This window comes from Phyllobates terribilis, unplaced genomic scaffold (assembly GCF_046119375.1).
Source record: "Phyllobates terribilis strain yellow unplaced genomic scaffold, ASM4611937v1 Scaffold_1__5_contigs__length_1240528914, whole genome shotgun sequence".
NCBI lineage: Eukaryota > Metazoa > Chordata > Amphibia > Anura > Dendrobatidae > Phyllobates > Phyllobates terribilis.
The window spans coordinates 382,782,855-382,805,430 of NW_027362761.1; the positions used below are offsets into that span (position 1 = coordinate 382,782,855).

Consider the following 22,576-nt stretch of genomic DNA (forward strand, 5'->3'; position numbering starts at 1 on the left):
AAGTGGCGTAATACTCTGGCAACATTGTTCACAGCAGTGAGTCAGAGATGCTTCCAGGTGTCCAATGAACTCAGCTCACCTCTTGCACGTCACTGACAGCGTGGGAGAATTCTCCTGCTCAAGCGGTGCCGACAAATTATGTCACCGCTTGAGCAGGAGAATTCTCCCACACTGGGACGGCATTCAGATGGCAGGCTGGATGGTAGCAGAACGCTGCCATCCAGCTTGTCATCCTTCAGAGACACTGCAGAGCGCACTCCGCAGTGTCTCTGAAGGATGACAAGCTGGATGGCAGCGTTCTGCTACCATCCAACCTGCCATCTCAATGCCGTCCCAGCGTGGGAGAATTCTCCTGCTCAAGCGGTGACGTCATTTTCCGGCACCGCATGCGCAGGAGAATTCTCCCATGCTGTCAGTGACGTGCATGAGGTGAGCTGAGTTCATTAGACATGAACTCGGCTCATCTGGATGCCATCACAGCCAGACACTGAGGAGCTTCACTGAGGAGCTTCTCAGTGTCTGCAGCATGGCAAGCTGGATGGTAGCGTTCTGCTGCGATCCAGCCTGTCATGTCAATGTAGCAGAGCTGAAGCCGTCCTGGGAACCATGGAAAGGTAAGGATGAGGTTGGTTTATTATTTTACTTTTATTGCAGGAGATTGTTGGCTTCAGCTGGAATGGGCGTGACGGTAAGTAGAGTTTAATTTAGAACATTAAAGAATTGTGTCTTTATTTCAATTAAAGGACTTTATTCTGGGTGTTTTTTTTTTTTTTTTAACTTTCACTATGGGGTTAGTAATGGGAGTGTCTTATAGACGCCTCTCCATTACTAACCTGGGCTTGATGTCAGCTGACATTATAAGCTGACATCAACCCCCACCCTATTACCCCACTGCCACCGCTACAGGGCAGTGGGAAGAGCGAGGCTAAGTGCCAGAATTGGCACATCCTATGAATGCACCATTTCTGGGGTGGCTGACGGCTGGTGTTTCTAGCCTGGGAGGGGTCAATATTCATGGCACCCTTCCTGGGCTATTAATATCAGCCCCCAGCTGTCTGCCTAGCTTTTGCTAGCTATGAAAATAGGGGGGACCCCACGTCATTTTTTTTTGGGTCCCCCATTTTATTAGCTGGTAAAGGCTAGGTATTCAGCTGGGGGCTGATATTAGTAGCCTGGGAAGCTCCGTGGGTATTACCCCCTTCCCAGGCTTCAAATATCTGCCCCAGCCGTCTGCTTAACCTCTGCTAGAGACTAAAATTACGGGGAACCCTACGCCAATTTTTTTTAAAATAAATCCTTTATTTTAACAGTAAATGACAAGTACAGTAACCAACACTGTCACTGTACTTATTATATATGTGACTGACATGTTCCTATCTATCTAATCTATGTGTGATGCTCTATTCTTTCTGTTCTAAATTGTCGCGTACCGATGTATGCCACTGAGGAATTGCCGACCGGCTATTTTAAAGAGACGGGTGCATGAAAACACTATTATTTTTTTTTTAATAAATCCTTTATTTTAACACTAAATAACAAGTACAGTAACCAACACTGTCACTGTACTTATTATATATGTGACTTACATGTTTCTATCTATCTAATCTATGTGTGATGCTCTATTCTTTCTGTTCTAAATTGTCGGGTACCGGTGTATGCCGCTGATGAATTGCCGGCTTTTCATGTTTCATTGTGAGCACTGTTCCCATCGATTTGGGAAATCACTGTAATGCCACAACCACCATGGCTGTGACATTACAGTGAGTGGCAGACAATCCCTGCATGATTGGTGCTCTAAATAGCACCAAACATGCAGGACGGGGACCCGAGTTCCCGCCCGAGCATCTCGAAAGTACTCGGCGAGCTCCGAGCATCTCGAGTACTGAGATGCTCGGGCGAGTACCGAGCAGTGGCGAGCATGCTCGCTCATTCCTACTAATGATGTATAATGCTTGGCTTAGCCTGTAAGAATGTGTTAATTTAGTGCAGCTAATGTGTTAGTGTCCCCAGAAGACCATCTGATCTCACTATAAATGTTATTAAATGTTATGCTACTGCACAGGTTTACAGGAAAACATATAATCTTGTATGATATGATTGTGGATAAATAGAAAATCCAGCTCACCCTGTTTTCGGCTCTTATTAATCTTTGTCACAGAAAAAACACTTCTGCTTGATGTGGTCTAATGGTAGTAACAAATATGGAAGATAAAATAGGGAAAAAAAAGGGAAAAATCCTCCAGCGAAGAAAAAGATATTAAAAAATATGTTCTTTATTCATCCATCATGGGAAGATTAAAAACATGCAAACACCTTAGGACATCCAAGGAACACAGACCGACGCATTTCAGCGAAGCGCCTTAATCATGGTCTAAATATGGAAGATATTCCAACCATTTTTGGGATTAAAAGAACAATTTCATAATCTTTATTCCAGCATAATTAAAAGTACATTCCAAACAGAATCCAATTCAAAATGATAGCATTTCCTATGCATTTCAGACAAAACATAGTCCTTGTTAATGCTATAACTTTTTCGTAATCAATGTTCCAGTGTAATTAAAAGGATGTTCCAGGCGCAATTCAATCCAAAATTATAGCACTTTCCTACGTGTTACAGACAAAACTTAGTCCTTTTTCATGAATTAAGGACCGTCATGGAATAAGCACTAAGTTTTGTTTCAAACGTATAAGAAAATGCTATCATTTTGGATTATGCCTGTAACATCCTTTCAAAGGGAATTTGTCAGCCGATACAAGCTACCCAATCCGTGGCCAGCATGTATCAGTCACTAGCTGTTTGACTCGGAAACGCTGCGGCATTTCAGAGAAAAGCACACTTTAATAGCCACCGGGGACGGAGACCGTGCTGTAAACTAGTCTCCAGGCAGGTCCACGGCGGCTTCTCCCTGCCCTCTGCCCTGATATTGACTGGTCTCTGTCTATGTGCATATATAGGCAGAGACCTGTCGGTCCCTGGCAGTGAGCGGGTAGAAGCTGCCGGGGCCGGCCTGTCCAACTAGTCTACAGCTTTGTCTGGCAGCTATTGATGTATGTTTTTCTCTGAAAAGTTGCACAGATCGGGCAGCATTTATCAGCTGACAGGACCCCTTTTAATTACGCTAGAATGATTATGAAAAAATTCTTTCAATCCAAAAAATGGCTGAAATATTTTATTTATAATAAGATTGGCCCGATAATCAGTTTTTTGAAAGTTTAGGAAATATTCTTGGCCTTCTACCTTTCACCAACTTATGTGTCTTTTGCAGGCAGAAAATTACCAAGATGAGCAGATGGGAAATACCAACCATAAAGATGTCCATTACCAATGACTTTTGTGCCAAGTTCTTATAGTATCTACTCAACACAAAAAAATGGCTTAGCAGTCCATGTTGGATCTTTATATGTGGGGCCATTGTGTGTTTTATATATTTTTATTTTTTAAATTTGAATCATAATGGGTGGATGCTTCTCCAAACCTAAACCAGGTGAGAGACCATTATTATGTCCTACTACAATGTGCAATGAACTAGGTCAGGCATAGTGACTCTGCAGGGTGACTGCTGGAAGGAATGTTAATTCTGCGCTCTTGCAGGGAGGATTAAAGAGCGCTCTAGGTTACAATTAATCCAAGGAAAATTACACTTTGCTTTCTTTCACGTACAGAACATTCAGCTAGAATGAGCACAGAACATTTACTATGAGCTTCGACTAATATAGTTTATACTTTCCAAAACTAGGCTACAATAATGATAATAATTTGAAATCTTTTCCCTCTTGTAGCAGCGGGGAGCAGTTTGATAGCTGCATAGTTTTGGCAGTTCTGCATGCAAGAATTTTTCTTTTAATTGAAAAGAGAGTTAATATGGATTAACACAATTCAAAGGAGATTTTATGATTAAGTAAATACATATTTTAGAAAAGTTAATTAATTTCTTAAGAAAGGAATGAATTTTTATTTAAAATTTGTAATTGACACAATTGGGAACTAGTTAAAATTACGTAAAAAAAAAAGTTTTGTCCTACCTGAACTATGTGTTTGATAAGTAACGTTTTCTTCTTATTAGTGAACTTTGCGTGGTTAGGATAGCGCACTCTAGTCACATAATGTATTTTAGATCAGAGGTCCCCAATAGTTTTTGAGCTTCAAACCCACATTCAAGTGATGCGAGGTCACATTAAAAGAGTCTTCCAGGATTAGAGAAGGTTTAATTTTTTTTCCAGAACCACTTATGGTACATGGAGACTGCTTGCTACTGTAATTGAGCTTATTTCAATTCTACATAGATTGGGTAGGATTAGTAGTTTAGGTAGCATGATCAACAGAGCTGCAATACAAACACATATAACAGTGATGAGCGAACATGTTTGGATAAGGGGTTGTCCGAGCATGCTCGGGTGCTTACCAAGTATCCTTGGCGTGCTCGAAAACTATGTTCGAGTCGCTGTGGCTGCATGTCTTGCGGCTGTCTAACATCATTACCGCGGTAAAAAGTTTACCACGGATCATAAGCACTGAGTGATCGGACTACTACCCTCATCAGCCGGCACCTGCTAACACTATTAACAAGGAGCGCAAGCTCTGATGATGGGAGGAGTAATCCCTCATCAGCCGGCGCTTGCGCAGTGAAAGTAAAAAAAAAGTTTAAATTAATAAAGAATTATTTAAATAAAAATAATGAACCCATTATACTCCCCTACATCTAATCGATGATGTTCTCGCCCCCTGTTAAAAATAAAAAATAAAAAAACACCATACACTCACCTTAATGCCTAATCCCCGATGCCCATGTCTCCTGTAATAAAGAAAAAATAATAAACCACCATAAGTCTCACCTATCCGTAGTCCAGGTAATATCGAGTGTCCCACGCAGATCTCACTGATAGCACAGCCAGATCCGGAGATGTGACTGTGCTATCTGGCAGCCGGCGACACAATGACAGGAGCATGATTGCTCCAGCAGTGTATCGCGATGAGAGAGGTCACATCAGCTGACAAGCTCGTGTGACCTTACTTACTGCACTGCCACGTGAGAAAAATTAATTATTAAAACCGTGTGGACTTTTATTTCTAAACCTTACTTTGGGGTTAGTAATGGGGATGATTTATAAATTGCCTCCATTACTAACCTGGGCTTCATGTCAGCTGCCAATACAAGACTGACATGAACCCCAACCTTATTACCCCACTTGCCACCGCACCAGCAAGTGGAAAGAGCGAGGATAAGCGCCAGATTTGGCGCATCTTATAGATACGCCATTTCTGGGGCTGCTGAGGACTGATATTATTAGCCTGGGAGCAGGCCAGGATCCATGGCCCCTTCCCTGGCTATTAATATCAGCTCACAGCTGTCTGTTTATCCTTTGCTGGTTTGCTGGTTAGATTTTTCTGGGGTCCCCCTGTAATCTAGCCAGTAAAGGCTAAGCAAACAACTGTGAGCTGTTATTAATAGCCAGGGAACATCTTTGGCTAATGGCCTCTTTCCTAGCTAGTAATATCAGCCCCCAGTGGTCCGCTTTGCTTCTGCTGGTTATTTAAATGAGCCCATTCCATTTTTTAAATTTAATTCTTCATTTTAAGAAATCCCATGCCCACTGTGCGTGTTTTTGACGCTGCATAAACTCACTCGCAGCATGTCAATTTCTGTAGTGGAGACGCTAGTCTGCTCTGCAGATTTTGACCAATTGAAATGTCATTACATGCGGTGGATCCGCATGTACTGACAAAACAAGTATGGCATTGGAACTCAGCGTTTTGTACGCAGCGAAAAAACTCACCCCGAGTCCGACAGTAATCCAAGGGTTAAAGCGATGTCCCACGTTTCTTTTTTCAAATATCTTTAGGGTATGTGCCTATGATCAGGCTATTGCAGCGCTTTGGACCCAGCGTATTTTTGCTGCGTCCAAAGCTCTGCGTCCGATTCCGCAGGTAAATCCGCATGTGTTTATTGAATGTTTAGCCTTTGTATTAATGTATTAAAATATTCACAAGATTTAAAATTTATATATTTTTTTACAGTTGAAGTAAAAGTTGAAGTTGTTTTACCTGAAAAAGAAAGGGAAAAAGAAGAAATGTCTCCCAATGGCAAAGCGAGTCCTCTTGCCTACAAAGCCAATGGGACAACTCGACACTATCATCATGAAGAAAGACCTATAGTCCTTAATCCATACACAAATCCCAAAGATATGGTGGAAGCCTCTGTGTGTCATGTAAAAGATCTGGAGAATGGACAGTATGTGCTTTATAAATCCTTAATGTTTTATTCTGATAACAATTCCAATACTGGAGCCATGAGATTTGCTGACTTTTAATTTTCCTGGAAATGTGCATAGTTCAATTATTATTATTATTATTATTATTATGAGAAAAGTTTTATTCTACCGATCAATGGTTTTATTTAGTCAACTTTGTTTCTCTAGACTTCCATAAGCTGAATATATATTTTCTGTACAATTTTTGCAATTTTGTTGACTTTTCATGTTTATTTTTAGGATGCGGGAGGTTGACTTGGGATGTGGTAAAGCTTTGCTAATTAAGCAAAATGGAGAATACTATGCAATGGGACACAAGTGCCCACATTATGGAGCACCACTAGTTAAAGGTTAGGATTTTCAAATGATAATGTTTAAAGACTTTTTGGTGTAACATATAGATAAACTCCTATTTACTACTTATATTATTGTCTTAGAAACGTACTATCTCTAGAATAACTTTTATCAACTATCTACTGAATAAGTCATGACCTGTTCTTTCGTATTGCACTGACATAGAAGGGGGCATCATGGTCAAATATGAGCACTGCCGATCCATTCATGTCTATGCGACTGATGTAGATACAGGTGCATCTCACTAAATTAGAATATCATCAAAAAGTTAATTTATTTCAGTTCTTCAATACAAAAAGTGAAACTCATATATTATATAGAGTCATTACAAACAGATTGATCTATTTCAAGTGTTTATTTCTGTTAATGTTGATGATTATGGCTTACAGCCAATGAAAAAACAAAAGTCATTATCTCAGTAAATTAGAATACTTTATAACAACAGCTTGAAAAATGATTTTAAAATCTGAAATGTATGTTCAGTAAATGCACTCAATACTTGGTCGGGGCTCCTTTTCCGTCAATTACTGCATCAATGCGGTGTGGCATGGAGGCGATCAGCCTGTGGCGCTGCTGAGGTGTTATGGAAGCCCAGGTTGCTTTGATAGCAGCCTTCAGCTCGTCTGCATTGTTGGGTCTGGTGTCTCTCATCTTCCTCTTGACAATACCCCATAGATTCTCTATGGGGTTAAGGTCAGGTGAGTTTGCTGGCCAATCAAGCACAGTGATACTGTTGTTTTTAGTCCAGGTATTGGTACTTTTGGCAGTGTGGACAGGTGCCAAGTCCTTCTGGAGAATGAAATTTCCATCTCCAGAAAGCTTGTCGGCTGAGGGAAGCATGAAGTGCTCTAAAATTTCCTAGTAGACGGCTGCGCTGACTTTGGTCTTGATAAAACACAGTGGACCTACACCAGCAGATGACATGGCTTCCCAAACCATCACTGATTGTGGAAACTTCACACTAGACCTCAAGCAGCTTGGATTGTGGCCTCTTCACTCTTCCTCCAGACTCTGGGACCTTGATTTCCAAATGAAAATTGGAACTCTGGACCTTGGTGAGTGTGTCAATGACTGCCTTCTGGACATCTGTCAAGTCGGCAGTCTTCCCCATGATTGTGGAGCCTACTAAAACAGACTAAGGGACCTTTTAAATGTTCAGGAAGCCTTTGCAGGTGTTTTTTGTTAATTATTTTAATTTACTGAGATAATCATCAACATTGACAGAAATAAACACTTGAAATAGATCACTGTTTGTAATGACTTTATAATGAGTTTCACTTTTTGTATTGAAGAACTGAAATTAACTTTTTGATGATATTCTAATTTAGTGAGATGCACCTGTAGATGAGCACTGAGCTTGGTTACCTATGCATGTCCCATGTACATTGAATGGATAAGCAACAGTTGCAGACAGAGCCTGATTGACAAAACTGCATTGTCTGCACAAGCGCTTACTTGGTGGATCTTGAATTGGATCGCAAATATCAAGGTGTCCTTTTATTCGGATTCCTATGACCTACATGTCCATATAGACGGCTTAGGAGGGTTGATCCTACTGATAGATTTCCCTTAAACTGTGCTATTTTGATGTGCTTTAGGCCTCATTCAGATGTCAGTATTTTTAATGTGCGCAAAAAATAGCACCGGTATCATCAGTGTTTTTCATCCATGTGTCATCAGTGTTTGGTCTGTGTGTCATCAGTATGTCATCAGTGTTTTTCACATATGGATAAATAAATTAATAAATATATTACAAAGCTTCTCCTATTTTTTCCAATATTAATCACAATTCCATCTGTGTGCTGTCAACAGGTTTTTGCTGCCCCATCTGAAAGCAGCATGATTTATGGGCAGAGACCCTGATTACAGTGATGTGTCACTTACTGGGCTGTGTGTTGTATTTTCAATAAATTCCCTGTTTTATTTGCTGCAGATGTCAAAATGATCTCTGAATACTGAGCTACAGAGGGGAAAAAAAGTATTTAGTCAGCCACTGAAAAAAAATTCTAAATCAGACAATGTGATTTTCAGGATTTGTTTTCTCATTTTGTGTCTCATAGTTGAGGTCTACCTATGATGTCAATTACAGGCCGCTCTCATCTTTTTAAGTGGGAGAACTTGCACAATTGGTGACTGACTAAATACTTTTTTCCCCACTGTATGTATAACTCTTCCAACACCACTGACAGCTTTCTGTGTACACTGTGCATAGGCAGAAAGCTTATGCTCATGATTATGTTGGACTACATGGAAGGTTGTTTACTATTTTACTAGTCCTCTAGTGATATCTTGCTGATAAAACAGTAATTTTATCAAAATTACAGCAAGCAGCCCATTAAGTGACACATCACTGGATTTCTATCTCGTCATTATCTTTCCCTCAGATTAGGTGGAAAAAAGCTAGTGAAAGATTCCCTTTAACTGTTTTTTTACAGGCTGTCAAGCTATTGCAATAATTAATGAATCAGAACCAGATTGTCCTGGAGTGCTAATGACAGTGCTCTTACTTCTATGAGCGAGGCAGTGAGATTTAGCCTATTGCATTATAAAGCAGTTCTTTATTGTCATTATGTAATACACTGCAGGCTCATTTTTTCTTTTTTCCATTCTGAAGGTGTACTCTCCAGAGGCAGAATCCGTTGCCCCTGGCATGGAGCATGCTTTAATATTGCAACTGGTGATATTGAGGATTTCCCAGGACTAGACGGTTTACCAAAATTTCAGGTACATTATGTACCACTCTCTAAATTCTACTTCTGCTAAAAGTATAATCATTCTCTTTTTTTTTTAAATTACATTTAGGGTATACTCACACTTTCGTATAGTCTCTCATTTGAAAGAATCGGGCCAATTATACTAATGACACTGTCAGAGATTGATCCAAGTGTCATCTGAGTGTGATCCGATTCTCTCACATGAGAAAATCGCAGTACAGGTGTGGAGAAGATGGAGAACATAATTTCTTCATCTTCTCCATTGTTTCTGCTGGAGTACATTGGTCTGTACTCGGATGACATCCGATTGCTGTCTGATGTTTCACATGCACCCAAAGACTTGTATGGGTGCACGTGATCCGAACATTGGACCCACTCGCAGCATGCTGCGATTGTTTTCTTATGCTGGATCGGTAGGAGAAAATAATCACAGATCTGCATTGCCCCATAATATAACTTTGGTCCGAGAGCTATCCGATAAAACATCAGATAGCACTTGGCTGTTTAATATGGCTGTGTGAGCAAGCCCTAATACAAATAGTTGAATTGCATGATATCGCATGATGTAAGCAAGAATAAACTAGAAAAAAACTGTTAATTGACAAAAGAAGCAATACTTCTGTAATAAATAGATACAGTAATAAAAAAGAACAGATAAAATGAACAATTATTATCTTTATAAAGTGGTTTGAATAAGGCTATGTGCCCACGATGCAGAAATGAAGCAGAAAATTTCTGCAGCATTTCTGCATCTCCCTGGCAGAAAAAACGCATGCAGATTGTGCATGCGTTTTTCCTGCAGAATACATGCGGATCCACATGCGGATTCACATGCGTTTCCGCATGCAGATTGACAAGCGCTTTCCAGGCGATAGCATCACTTGGAAAGTGCTTGACAACTAGGTCACACTATATAAATCCATGCAACCGGCATGGATTTATACAGTGTGAACCGTAAAAATGAAAACAAATAAAGCTATACTCACCCCCGAGGCCCCGGCGTGGCTGCAGGGTTCCTGTCTGGTTCCTGGCTGCCGGCATATCGCGAGACAGAGCGGTGAAGGGCCTGCGGTCACATGACTGTGACGTCACCGCAGGTCCTCAAGCGATGCCGGCATTCAGAGAGAAGCCGCCGGACAGGTGAATATAAACTTTATTTGTTATTTTATTCTTTTTTTACAGGTACAATGGTACCCAGGTCTGGATGAGAGTCTCCTCTCCTCCAGAACTGGGTACCATCCGCACATAGAGACGCATAGAAGCCGCTTGTAAAAATGTACAGTCGCGGTTTCTATGCGTCTCAATGCAAGTCAATGGCGGGAGTTCCGCTGCGCTTCCGCAAAATTAAATGACATGCTGCGGATTTTTGTACGCAGCATAAACGCTGCGGAAAAATCCGCAGCATGTGCATAGAACATGCGGAATCCCCTTGGGGACCATGGGGTGCGGATTACCTAGCGTTTCACAAGCGTTTATGCTGCGGAAATTCCGCAGCATAAACGCTTGAAAAACGCTACGTGGGCACTCAGCCTCACCATTCAAAGTTGGATTAGATAGCCATTTGTGAGCTTGAATTATCAGGCCAAGTTTGCAAAGACTAGTTTTGTGTAGTTTTTGATTATTACTATTTGTTTTATCCAAAGACAAAAGTGGGTACGGAATCGAAGAAAAGAACAAGTGGAATAATTAGGTTTCTCATTTTTGTATCCACATTTCCGTAAAAACAACTATGAATGCAACATAATTATGAAAAAAATAAGCTAGAAATACCAACGAATTGTGGACTAAATGATTATTTCCATACCAACAAGTAGTCACCTATCCACAGTTTAGGTGATAACCTGCTGATTGCTGAGGGTTTCTTAGCTGGAACCCCCACTGATCCTGAGAACAGTGCTCAAAATTGCCTCTTTGGAAGAGAGCTGTTATAAGGTGCCCAGGGTGGTAGCTGTGGGCGAGCTGCTGCCTCTCCACGCCCCACAAATAAACAGTGTCCCAGTCCATTAGTGTCGTGCTTTGTACAGTGCAGTGTACTCACTTTCAGGCCGGAGACCTCCACTGCATCCACGTCCTTAGGTCCAGGATCAGCCACACATACATCAGGGGACATCCGGTTCGTTATAACAAGTTCAACTTTACTGGACAGTCCAATTACAACAGTTGTTAACACGCAGTATCGAGCACATCACCCTCCAGTTCTTGTTTCATTAGTACAGCACATTTCAAGCCTCTGCTTATGTTAAACTCGGACTATCCCTTCTCTTGATCCTACTGTCAGCCCCCGGGATTTCCCATCCGGCACCACAGCACAACCGAGATCCGTCACATTTTCCTCACGCGTTTCTCCTTCTGGCTTCCTCTGTATGGAAGGGAAAAAGGCACACTTCCCAGTGCCTAGTTCGGCCCATAGGCCACAGGAATGTCCATAGGAAATTTGGTATGACCTCATGCTGCCAGAACATTATGCACTCCACGTGCCTCCAGCCCACTGCCACTTGAACTCGATCTTGACACGAACCTCACACACTAACACTCTCTGACTAAACCAGGAAATGCTTTCCCTTTTTGCTTGACCTAATCCCCTCCCATTCTGGGCTGGTGTTACGATACTGGCAAAATACTGCTGGAAACCAGTGGCCGAAGAGCACGAGCAGGAACAGCAAGCAGTAGTAGAAGTTCTTGGAGTTTAGTAAAGGAGTTGCAGGAAACAATCTGTAGATATTAGATATTAGAAAAAACTTTTTGACAGTTAGGGTGATTAATGAGTGGAACAGGCTGCCACGAGAGGTGGTGAGTTCCCCTTCAATGGACGTCTTCAAACAGAGGCTGGACAGACATCTGTCTGAGATGATCTAGTGAATCCTGCTTTGAGCAGGGGGTTGGACCAGATGACCCAGGAGGTTCCTTCCAACTCTACCATTCTATGATTCTATGATAGGTGACAACAGTCTGGGTAAGAATGTTCAGAGCTGGAGACCGAACTTGGCTAACAGCTAGACACAATACTCAAGCAGTGAGTGAGAGATCCATGCGGCTTTAAGTAGGCCGAAACAGGAAACAAGATGAATCCCACAGGTTCAAAATCTGCCATCTTAGTAAAGGGCAATTGCAGAACACAACAGCAGCCTACAGTGGTAAGCAGTGGGATTGCGGCACAATTATTAAGGTGAACAATAGCAGCCTAAGTGGTCAAACTGTAGAAGGACAACAGGAATCCTGACAGCTGGTCCCAAATATTTAACTGTATCCTATCCTGTTTCTATACTGTACACTATATCTTGTACACTAATAGGCCCACCACTGCCCATCTGCCCTAATGTTCCTATCTATCACAAACTAAACACTAAACCATGTTCTATACTGTCCCTATTCCTGAGCTGAACGTACCAGGTTACCTTAGGCATTACCAATAGAGTACCAACACAGCAGCATCAGTACTTATAACACTCTAGGCATTTTTACATTTTACATTATACCATAAAAACGCAATGCAACTGCATATCAGTATTCACACTACAATTGTTGTCTTCAGGGGCAGGTATATGACAGTCCATGACACACCCTTACACTGTAACAGCTGGAGCCAACTCAGATCCTAAGAACAAGAGGCATTCAACGTGACTCTGTCAGCACCGAATGACTGTTCAAACTAAGTTCCACGGTTCGGTGCTTCATGGGGGGGGGGGCAATCATTTAAATACACCTTCACACCTTTAAAGCCGTGTCCTCAGGATCAATGGGGGTCCCAGCTGTAGAAGCCCCAGTGAACTGCAAGGTATTACTTATCTTGAGGATAGGTTATAACTTCTAAGATGAGTATAACTTTTAAAGGGACTCTATTAGCACAGAATGACTGTCCAAACCAAGTACAGACACTCGATGTACCCTTGGCGGGGCCAAACATTTAAGTGCACCTTCCAACCTGCTTGTTTTCTATCTATCTATGCCCTTCTCTGGCTCTACGAAGCCAGAGCTGTCAATCAAAGAAGAGGGTGAGGAGTATAGACATACGGAAAACAAGCAGGTGAGAAGGTGTAGTTAAATATTTGGCCACACCATGGGTGCATCGAGCACCTGCACTTGCTTTGGACAGTTATTCTGTACTGATAAAGTCCCTTTAAGACTTGCTCCAGTTTTAGATGTATAATGTGTTTTTGTATTTTTTAAATCCTATTTTATACAATGGTACTTCTAACCATTGTGATAAAATATTACTGCAACCATACAATGACAGTCATTATGACTGACATATAATAATTATAGGAAACTCCATATAATTGCTGAAGACGTTACCTTAAGATACTTGCTGATGTATAGTTATTGACTATTGTTTTTTCTATATTATTGCATTTTTATGCATGGCAGGTTAAAATAGAAAAGGAAAGAGTGTATATACGTGCAAGCAAACAGGTAAGTCACTCACTAGATAATGCAATTTAGATTTGTTTGATTTACATGTTTGGCTTATTATGTTTAGAATAAAAGAATACTTTTATTCATAATTCATGTTGGTCTGTGAGTTAAAATAGTAAAATTCTCTTAATTGCTGTTTATCAAACTATGAAACGAGCCTAATTGGTGTGGTGCCCCTCAACTGTTGGTAAGGCGCAGCTGGGAAATTGGTTTTGAACGAAATAATCTTACGATGAAAAAGCCTTTCTCTGACTGCACCAATCACTGATTTAGCAACATAATTGTCTCCTCTGAGTTTTAATGTTCTAACTAGCTAAAGAGCTGAAATAAAGACACAATCAGAATTTTTAGATGTAGCAGAGCTCAGAAAGCTTTCCCTGCCTACACCACAGCTTTCTGTGCACATTGTATATTGACAGTGAGCTGCTTATCAGAGGAGGGGCAGAGTTGGATCAGGGTTCAGTGTTCTGTGGTCCAGGCATTGATTATCTCCTGTTGATAAAACCTTAATTGTATGTAAACAACAGCACACAGCCTAATAAGTGACACATTCTGAAATCTGTGTCTCAGCCCCTACCTCATGCTGTCATCAGATTACACAGCAAAAACCTGTGCCTGCCGATTCTCATTAAGAATTGCAACGTATGAGCAAAAATCGGATGCTATGCGGTTGATGCCTATGAGATCCAATTTTGTTTTGCACACCTATAGACTTAAATTGGTGATTCTCATCTGAAATACAGAAGAGATTAGCGCATAGTACAATTTTTCTCACGCAAAACTTGGTTCATGTGAAAAAATGTCCGAGTTATGTCAGTTTTTTCCTTGGAAAGCACTCGGACTGAACATATCCTAAGGCTATCTAGTTGGGAAACTTTAGCCATCAGTAATTGAAAATAAGGTCTCAGTCACGACTCTATTTTTTTTAGTGTGGTAATGGTTATTCTTGAATAATAGTGAATAAAATTACAAGCTTCTTACACTCATTAAACCATAAAAATCGGACAGTTCCTGAATGACATATGGCATTCATGTGTTATCCCTGTTTTTCATGACACATGGACTTGCATTGACAAGTTTGAATGAAGACTCAGATAAAAAATGGACGTGTCTCCGTTTTTATTATTTGAGGACACTCCGTTCACATATGACGCGCCCCCTGGGCCTTGGGGTACTCGGTGCCTGGCCGGTCGGTGCAGGGGATGTCACAGTGGCAGTGACCCGGTCTGTGACCCAGGGCGGTCAATAAAAGGGGGTTTTAGTTTTTAGAGATAATGTTCATGACGCCACCTGTGGTATGCGGCTATATGGAGCTGCCGCTGTGGTGCAGATCTTCTGGAGCTGATGGTGACGCAGCAGAGTTGGTTCAGCTCTCCACAGGCAGAGCTTAGCTCCAGGGCTGGAAATGGTGACGTTATAGATGTTGCTGTGCAGTGTATTGCAGGGGATGGCGCAGATAATAACCAGTCCACAACTTAATGGCGGTTTCCTCTCATCTTTACTTGCGGTTGTTAAGCAGACCGGGGCACGGTTAAGCTTGTAGTAGAGGTCCGGGCGGCCTGGAAGCAAGTTGGGGATCCACCTCGCCAGGTGAAGTTGGAGGCCTTCCCTTTGCGCTAATCTCTTTGGCCCTGCTGCTTATAGCTGTGCTGTGGCCCTCGTCCCTGAGTAAAACGTCTTTATGCTCACCCGTATAGCAGGCAGATCGGGCCTTCCTGGAGTGTCGCTCCCACGTGGAGATGCTGGGCCCTATGTGCTGCGGAGCCTCCGGGCGTCTGATGGGGCCAGGAGACCTGCAGTCTTCTGCCCTCCGGTTTCTGCTGCTGGGCCTTCAGTGCCCAACAACCTCGGACTCCGGTGTCCGGTTCTTCTACACTCCTCTCTGGGGTGAGCCGCCATGCAGCTCCACTCCCCAGGTCTTTCCTCGTTGCCGTCCTGTCTTCAACTCCTCTCACTAACTCTCACTAACCCCGCCTCCAGATTCCAGTTGCTAAGGGGAGGAGCTCCCCTTGCTGGTCTGGAGCCAGGAAAGTGTTGCATGCTAGTATACCTGATTAGGGGACCCCTGCTTGCTTCCAGGCATGGCATCACCTCTTGTGAGGGAGGCAATGCCACTGTGGCAACCGGACCCCTGGGGTGCCACACATACATGGGAAGAGCCCAATAGACTGTAATGCATACATGTCCTATCTCTGAAAGACATGGATAGAACATTCATTTAAAGCATGTCTGACTGAATGAGTCCTAACAAATCAGTTCAGCTCCAGTGAACCAAATACGTATAAAATTAACCTCGTTAATATTCCTTTACCTACACCCTCCTCTTGCACATCATCAACCTATCTATCTAACATACCAAACATTGTGATTTTATTGAGCAAACCTTGTTTAATTTGCGAGATACCAATCATAACTTCCTCAATTCTTGCTTAACCCCTTTAAAGCCCATGACGTATTAATAAGCGTCTGTGCCCTGGGCTTTCAGAGCCTGACCCATATTAATACGTCATGGCGATCGCGCGCGCACACAGCCTGTGCGGGCGCGATAGCTGCCGGGTGTCAGCTGATTGTCACAGCTGACACCCGGTACTATGTGCAGGGAGCGGTCCTGCACCGCTCCCGGCACATTAACCCCCGCAATGTTGCGATCGAAGTCGATCGCAGCATTGCGGTGGCTAAGGGGAGGTGACCGCAATACTCACCTCCTCTTCCGGCCTCCAGAGCAGTCTGCCGCGGCTTCCCGGGTGTTGCCATGACGACCCGATGTCGTCATGACAACATCCAGGTCACCAGACAGCAGGAAGATTGTTTGCTCATGCGCAGTGCATGAGCAAACAATCGTCTCGCTGTGCAGCACTGACTGCCTGCATAGCACAGGGATGGTGCTCCATCCCTATGCTATGCAGGCGATCAGAATAAAAAAAGTGAAAGTCCCAGAGTGGGAGTGTAAAAACTCTCAGAAAGTGAAAAAAATAAATAGAAAAAAATTGTAAAAATATTAAAAAAAAAATAAAAAAAATAATCCACCAAAAATAAAAATATAATGTACCCATCAATAAATATTATGAAAAAAAACAAAAACAATAAAAGTACACATATTTGGTATTGTCGCGTCCGGAACGACCCGACCTATAAAACTATCCAACTAGTTAACCCCTTCAGTGAACACGGTAAAAAAATAAAATAAAAAACGAAGCAAAAAGCAATGCTTTATCATCATTCCGCCAAACAAAAAATGGAATAACACGCGATCAAAAAGACGAATATAAATAAAAATGGTACCGCTGAAAATGTCATCTTGTCCCGCAAAAAACAAGCCGCCATACAGCTCCATCATTCGAAAAAATCAAAAAGTTATAGCTCTCAGAATAAAGCGATGCAAAAAAAATATTTTTTCTATAAAATGGCTTTTATTGTGTAAAAGCGCCAAAACATAGAAAAATGATATAAATGTGGTACCGCTGTAAACGTACTGACCCGAGGAATAAAGCTACCTTATCAATTTTACCACACGCGGAGTAGAATAAAAAAAAACAAAAAAAAACAATTCCTGAATTGTTGGTTTTTGTTTATTCTGCTTCCCAAAAGCTGGAATAGAAAGCGATCAAAAAATGTCACGTGCCTGAAAATGGCACCAATAAAAACGTCAACTTGTCCCGCAAAAAACAAGCCGTCACAAGACTCTGTCGGCCAAAATATGGAAAAATTATAGCTCTCAAAATATGGCGATGCAAAAACTAGATTTTACAAAATATGTGTCTTTTAGTGTGTGACAGCTGTCAGTCATAAAAACCCGATATGATTCTGGTATCTCTGTAGTCGCATCGACCCGAAGAATAAAGTAATCTCATCACTTATACCGCACGAGGAACGGTGTAAAAAATAAACGCTAGGGCTGGGGTTGGGGTTAGGGTTGTGCTAATGTTAGGGTTGGGCTAGGGTAGGGTTAGGGTTTTTTTGGGGGTGTCTAATAACCGTGAAACATGCGGGTGGGGACTCGAGCATTTCACTTGAGCACCCGTCATACATGGTGCATACCTGAGTACCCGATGCAAACTCAAGTAGCGAGCACTTGCGCTCAAGACTAATGACAACTTATTCAATATGATGACCTAATGTCATCAAATTCTGTGTCGTACCTCTGGGTTCAAAATGTTCACTATACGCCTTGATAAAATCCTTGAGGGGTGTAGTTTCCAAAATGGGGTCACTTGTGGGGGGTTTCAACTATTTAGGCACATCAGGGGCTCTTCAAACGCGACATGGGGTCCGCTCTCGATTACAGCCAATTTTGCGTTCAAAAAGTCACACAGTGCTCCTTCCCTTCTGAACTCTGCCGTGCGCCCAAACACTGTATTTTCCCCACATATGGGGTATTGGCGTACTCAGGAGAAATTGCACAAAAGTTTTTGGGGTCCATTTTCTCCTCTTACCCTTGTGAAAATAAAAAAATTGGGGCTAAAACATCATTGTTGTGGAAAAAGTTAGATTTTTTTATTTTCACGACTCCATGTTATAAACTTCTGTAAAGGACTTGGGGGTTCAGGGTGCTCACCACACATCTAGATAAGTTACCTGAGGGGTCTAGTTTCCAAAATGGTGTCACTTGTGGGGGGTTTCCACTGTTTAGGCACATCAGGGGCACATCCGCTAATTATTCAAGCAAATTTTACATTCAAAAAGTCAAATGGCACTCCTTCCCTTCCGAACCCTGCCGCGCGCCCAAACAGTGGTTTTCCCCCACATATGGGGTATCTGCTTACTCAGGAGAAATTGAACAATAAACTGCATGGTGCAATTTCTCCTGTTACCCTTATGAAAATGCAAAAGTGGGGGCTGAAAAACATTTTTGTGGGAAAAATGTGAAAATTTTATTTTTACGGCTCAATTTTATAAACTTCTGTGAAGCACCTGGGGGTTCAAGGTGCTCACCACACATCTAGATAAGTTTCTTGAGGGGTCTAGTTTCCAAAATGGTGTCACTTGTGGGGGGTTTCCACTGTTTAGGCACATCAGGGGCTCCCCAAATGCAACATGGCGTCCGCTAATTATTCAAGCAAATTTTACATTCAAAAAGTCAAATGGCGCTCCTTCCCTTCCGAACCCTGCCGTGCGCCCAAACAGTGGTTTCCCCCCACATATGGGATATCTGCTTACTCAGGAGAAATTGAACAACAAACTGCATGGTGCAATTTCTCCTGTTACCCTTATGAAAATGCAAAAGTGGGGGCTGAAAAACATTTTTGTGGGAAAAATGTGAAAATTGTATTTTTACGGCTCAATGTTATAAACTTCTGTGAAGCACCTGGGGGTTCAAGGTGCTCACCACACATCTAGATAAGTTCCTTGAGGGGTCTAGTTTCCAAAATGGTGTCACTTGTGGGGGGTTTCCACTGTTTAGGCACATCAGGGGCTCCCCAAATGCAACATGGCGTCCGCTAATTATTCAAGCAAATTTTACATTCAAAAAGTCAAATGGCGCTCCTTCCCTTCCGAACCCTGCCGTGCGCCCAAACAGTGGTTTTCCCCCACATATGGGGTATCTGCTTACTCAGGAGAAATTGCACAACTAATTTTGGGGTCCATTTTTTCCTGTTACCCCTGCAAAAATAAAAAAAATTGGGTCTAAAGTAACATTTTTGTGAAAAAAGTTAAATGTTAATTTTTTTCTTCCACATTCCAAAAATTCCTGTGAAGCACCTGAAGGGTTAATAAAGTTCTTGAATGTGGTTTTGAGCACCTTGAGGGGTGCAGTTTTTAGAATGGTGTCACTTTTGGGTATTTTCTGTCATAAAGACCCCTCAAAGTGACTTTAAATGTGATGTGGTCCCTAAAAAAATGGTTTTGTAAATTTTTTTGGAAAAATTAGAAATCGCTGGTCAACTTTTAACCCTTATAGTTCCCCAATAAAAAAAAAATTTGGTTCCAAAATTGTGCTGATGTAAAGTAGACATGTGGGAAATGTTATTGATTAACTATTTTGTGTAACATATCTCTCTGATTTAAGGGCATAAAAATTAAAATTTTGAAAATTACAAAATTTTCAAAATTTTCGCCAAATTTCCATTTTTTTCACAAATAAACGCAAGTGATATTGAAGAAATTTTACCACAATCATGAAGTACAATATGTCACGAAAAAACAATCTCAGAATCCGGGGGATCCGTTGAAGCATTCCAGAGTAATTACCTCATAAAGTGACAGTGGTCAGAATTGTAAAAATTGGTCTGGTCATTAACGTGCAAACCACCCTCGTAGGTAAAGGGGTTAAAGAGGTTGTCCACCACTTTTTCATTGATGAGCTATCCTTAGGATAAGTCATCAGTGTCTGACTGGTCAGGGTCCGACACTCAGCACCCCCCTCGATCAGCCATTCTCGATGTCGGTAGCCACAACTGCTTGATTGCGGAGCTGCTCCATCTTCTGGTAGTGGCCGCGGCAGGGTACTGCACATCCACCTCCTTTTGATTTGAATAGGAAGTGGATGTGCAGTACCCTGCCGCGGCCACTACTAGAAGACAGAGAAGCTCCACAAACGAGTAGCTCCGCCACCGCTGACCCCAAGAACAGCTGATCGCTGGGGTGTGGGATCAGACATTGATGACCTATCCCAAGGATAGGTCATCAATAAAAAAGTAGTGGACAACCTCTTTAAATAGGACCTGTCACCAGGTCAAAAGTGACCAGTTGTTGCTGTTATGATAATCCTGCGGCATATTCGGTATTCTGTTTTTTGTTTTTTTTAATCTGCCATACGGTGCCAGGGATATGGGCCCCTTTATTTAGTGCTTATTGTTATGGTAGATCATATGGCAATAATACAGAGCAGCCTAAAGACACGTCCCCAGAGAATCCAATGAGCCCAGCCCCTTTAGCAAAGACCATAAAAATTAGCACTAAATGAAAAGGCCCATATCTCTGAAACCATATGGCAGATTAAAAAACAAACAAACAAACAATAAAAAAGAAAATGGAATAAGCAGGTTCTTTAATTTAGATGATTCCAAAACAAATAAAAATACTATTTACAATATACGTTTGCTGGAGTTGACAAGTACATATCAATCAATTCACTAACTTTAAATATATTTAATGCTAGAATGAAAAGCGCACATTATGGTATGTTTGTCATTCACAGGCTCTACAGTCACAGAGAAGGACTAAAGTAATGGCCAAGTGCATAGCACTCAGCAACTACAGTACAGCCATAACTAATGTGCTCATAATCGGAGCAGGTAAAAGTGCAGAAAATCATTGATAATCAACAATAGGAACAATTTCAAATTCTAACAATGTTCTCCTTTTTTATAGGTCCCGCCGGCTTAGTCTGTGCAGAAACGCTAAGACAGGAGGGCTTTTCCGACAGAATCGTAATGTGTACTTCTGAGAAGTATCTGCCATATGACCGGTCCAAATTAAGCAAAGTATGTATCTATCAGTATGTATCTAACCTTCGTATGTACAATGTATTTTTAAATCTACTTGTATATATTTTTAATGAGATTTTTTTAATGAGATATATTGTTATATGGATCATGTCCAGTAATCAAGATAAAGGGAACATTGGTCATGGAGTCTGATCTACAGACAGCATATTATTGAGCAGAAGGAACTGAGCAGATTGGTGTGTAGTATTGTTGACGGAGAAGATTAAGTATAACTTGGATTTTAGTAATTTAAACTGCTGCTCATTCTATGCTTTGGAGTCCAGTGGGCGGTCCTACTAAGTAATTGATAACCTTTTATGAATGACTGCATACACAGACCGCTATCAAACACATAGTAGAACCACCTACTAGACTCCTTAACATAGAAGGAACAGGGATTGAAATAAATAAAATGCAAGATATATCACCCCCCCACAAAACTAGATATCATTATTTTAAGCTCCTGTTGCTTTATAGTAAGCTGACCTAAAATAGACTGTAAATACACAGGTAGCGTTTAAAGTCTTCCTATGTATTAATGAGCACCCTAGCTAGTATAACTCATTATTAGATATTAATACAGCCCATTTCTGTATCCTTGGGACAAAACATAGCCGTATCTGGCAAAATATTACTGTGAAGACCCGGGGTCTTCCATGGGCGTAATACAACTCAGACAACACAGGGTGGAGGTAAAACAGCGTAGCAATACTTTATTAAACCACAAAACAGGCAATAAACACACAGAACCGTCCCAGCTAATACCCAAGATGGTGCAACTTTACACAGTCTTCACCCTTCCGCTGGCCCGCCTGGGATAGAACAGCTGTGACTTTGGGACTTCCAGGGCAAACTACCTTGACCAGTGGCCCCCCACTTCTGGCGGACCCCCACAGAGAGAGGGTAGCGGCAAGCTTAGGAAGCTAGCAGTCCATCGAGGTACAAGGCCAGGAGACCCAAGGGTCCCACCCTGGACTCTCCGAAAGTTTCCATGGGGCCAGATGACCGGCTTGTCCCTTTCTGGCTTCTCTGAATGTCTCCATGGGTTCCTGGTGACCGTAGGGTCCCACCTGGTAACCCCAAACAACATATCCATGGGGCCAGATGACTTCATCGTTCCAACCTGGTCTCCGCATATGTATCCATGGGCTCTCTGATGGTCAGTGGAGCAGATCCGTATCTTTTCAGTCAGGGCCATATACCCCTAGGCCGGAATCATGTAGAATCCAAATCTTTGTCTCTTTGGTTAAAGCCATGCTTCCAAGCTGATGGTCTGAGAGAGTCTCTGATCTTTGATTCTCCTTGTAAAGTCTCCCTCTTACAGAATTACAGAAGCACATGTCCTTTTAAGTACACATCCACAGGTCAAGAGTTAGGGATGATATTATTTCCAAGTGCTCTGGTCTCATTGTTTGT

At 41.9% G+C, this 22,576-nt stretch overlaps 1 protein-coding gene across 5 annotated transcripts in view; it reads left to right on the plus strand.

Annotated features, from left to right (window-relative positions):
* The window catches only part of AIFM3 (AIF family member 3), a 172,050-nt gene that overhangs the window by 72,419 nt on the left and 77,055 nt on the right, over positions 1–22,576 (plus strand). For all 5 annotated transcript variants that reach the window (XM_073676459.1, XM_073676464.1, XM_073676471.1 and 2 more), the window contains exons 2-8: positions 3,270–3,488; positions 6,020–6,233; positions 6,493–6,602; positions 9,221–9,330; positions 13,686–13,730; positions 20,872–20,968; positions 21,045–21,157. In XM_073676459.1, coding sequence (XP_073532560.1) covers positions 3,458–3,488; positions 6,020–6,233; positions 6,493–6,602; positions 9,221–9,330; positions 13,686–13,730; positions 20,872–20,968; positions 21,045–21,157 — 720 coding nt within the window. In that variant the 5' untranslated portion in view covers positions 3,270–3,457. The remainder of the gene's footprint in view (positions 1–3,269; positions 3,489–6,019; positions 6,234–6,492; positions 6,603–9,220; positions 9,331–13,685; positions 13,731–20,871; positions 20,969–21,044; positions 21,158–22,576) is intronic.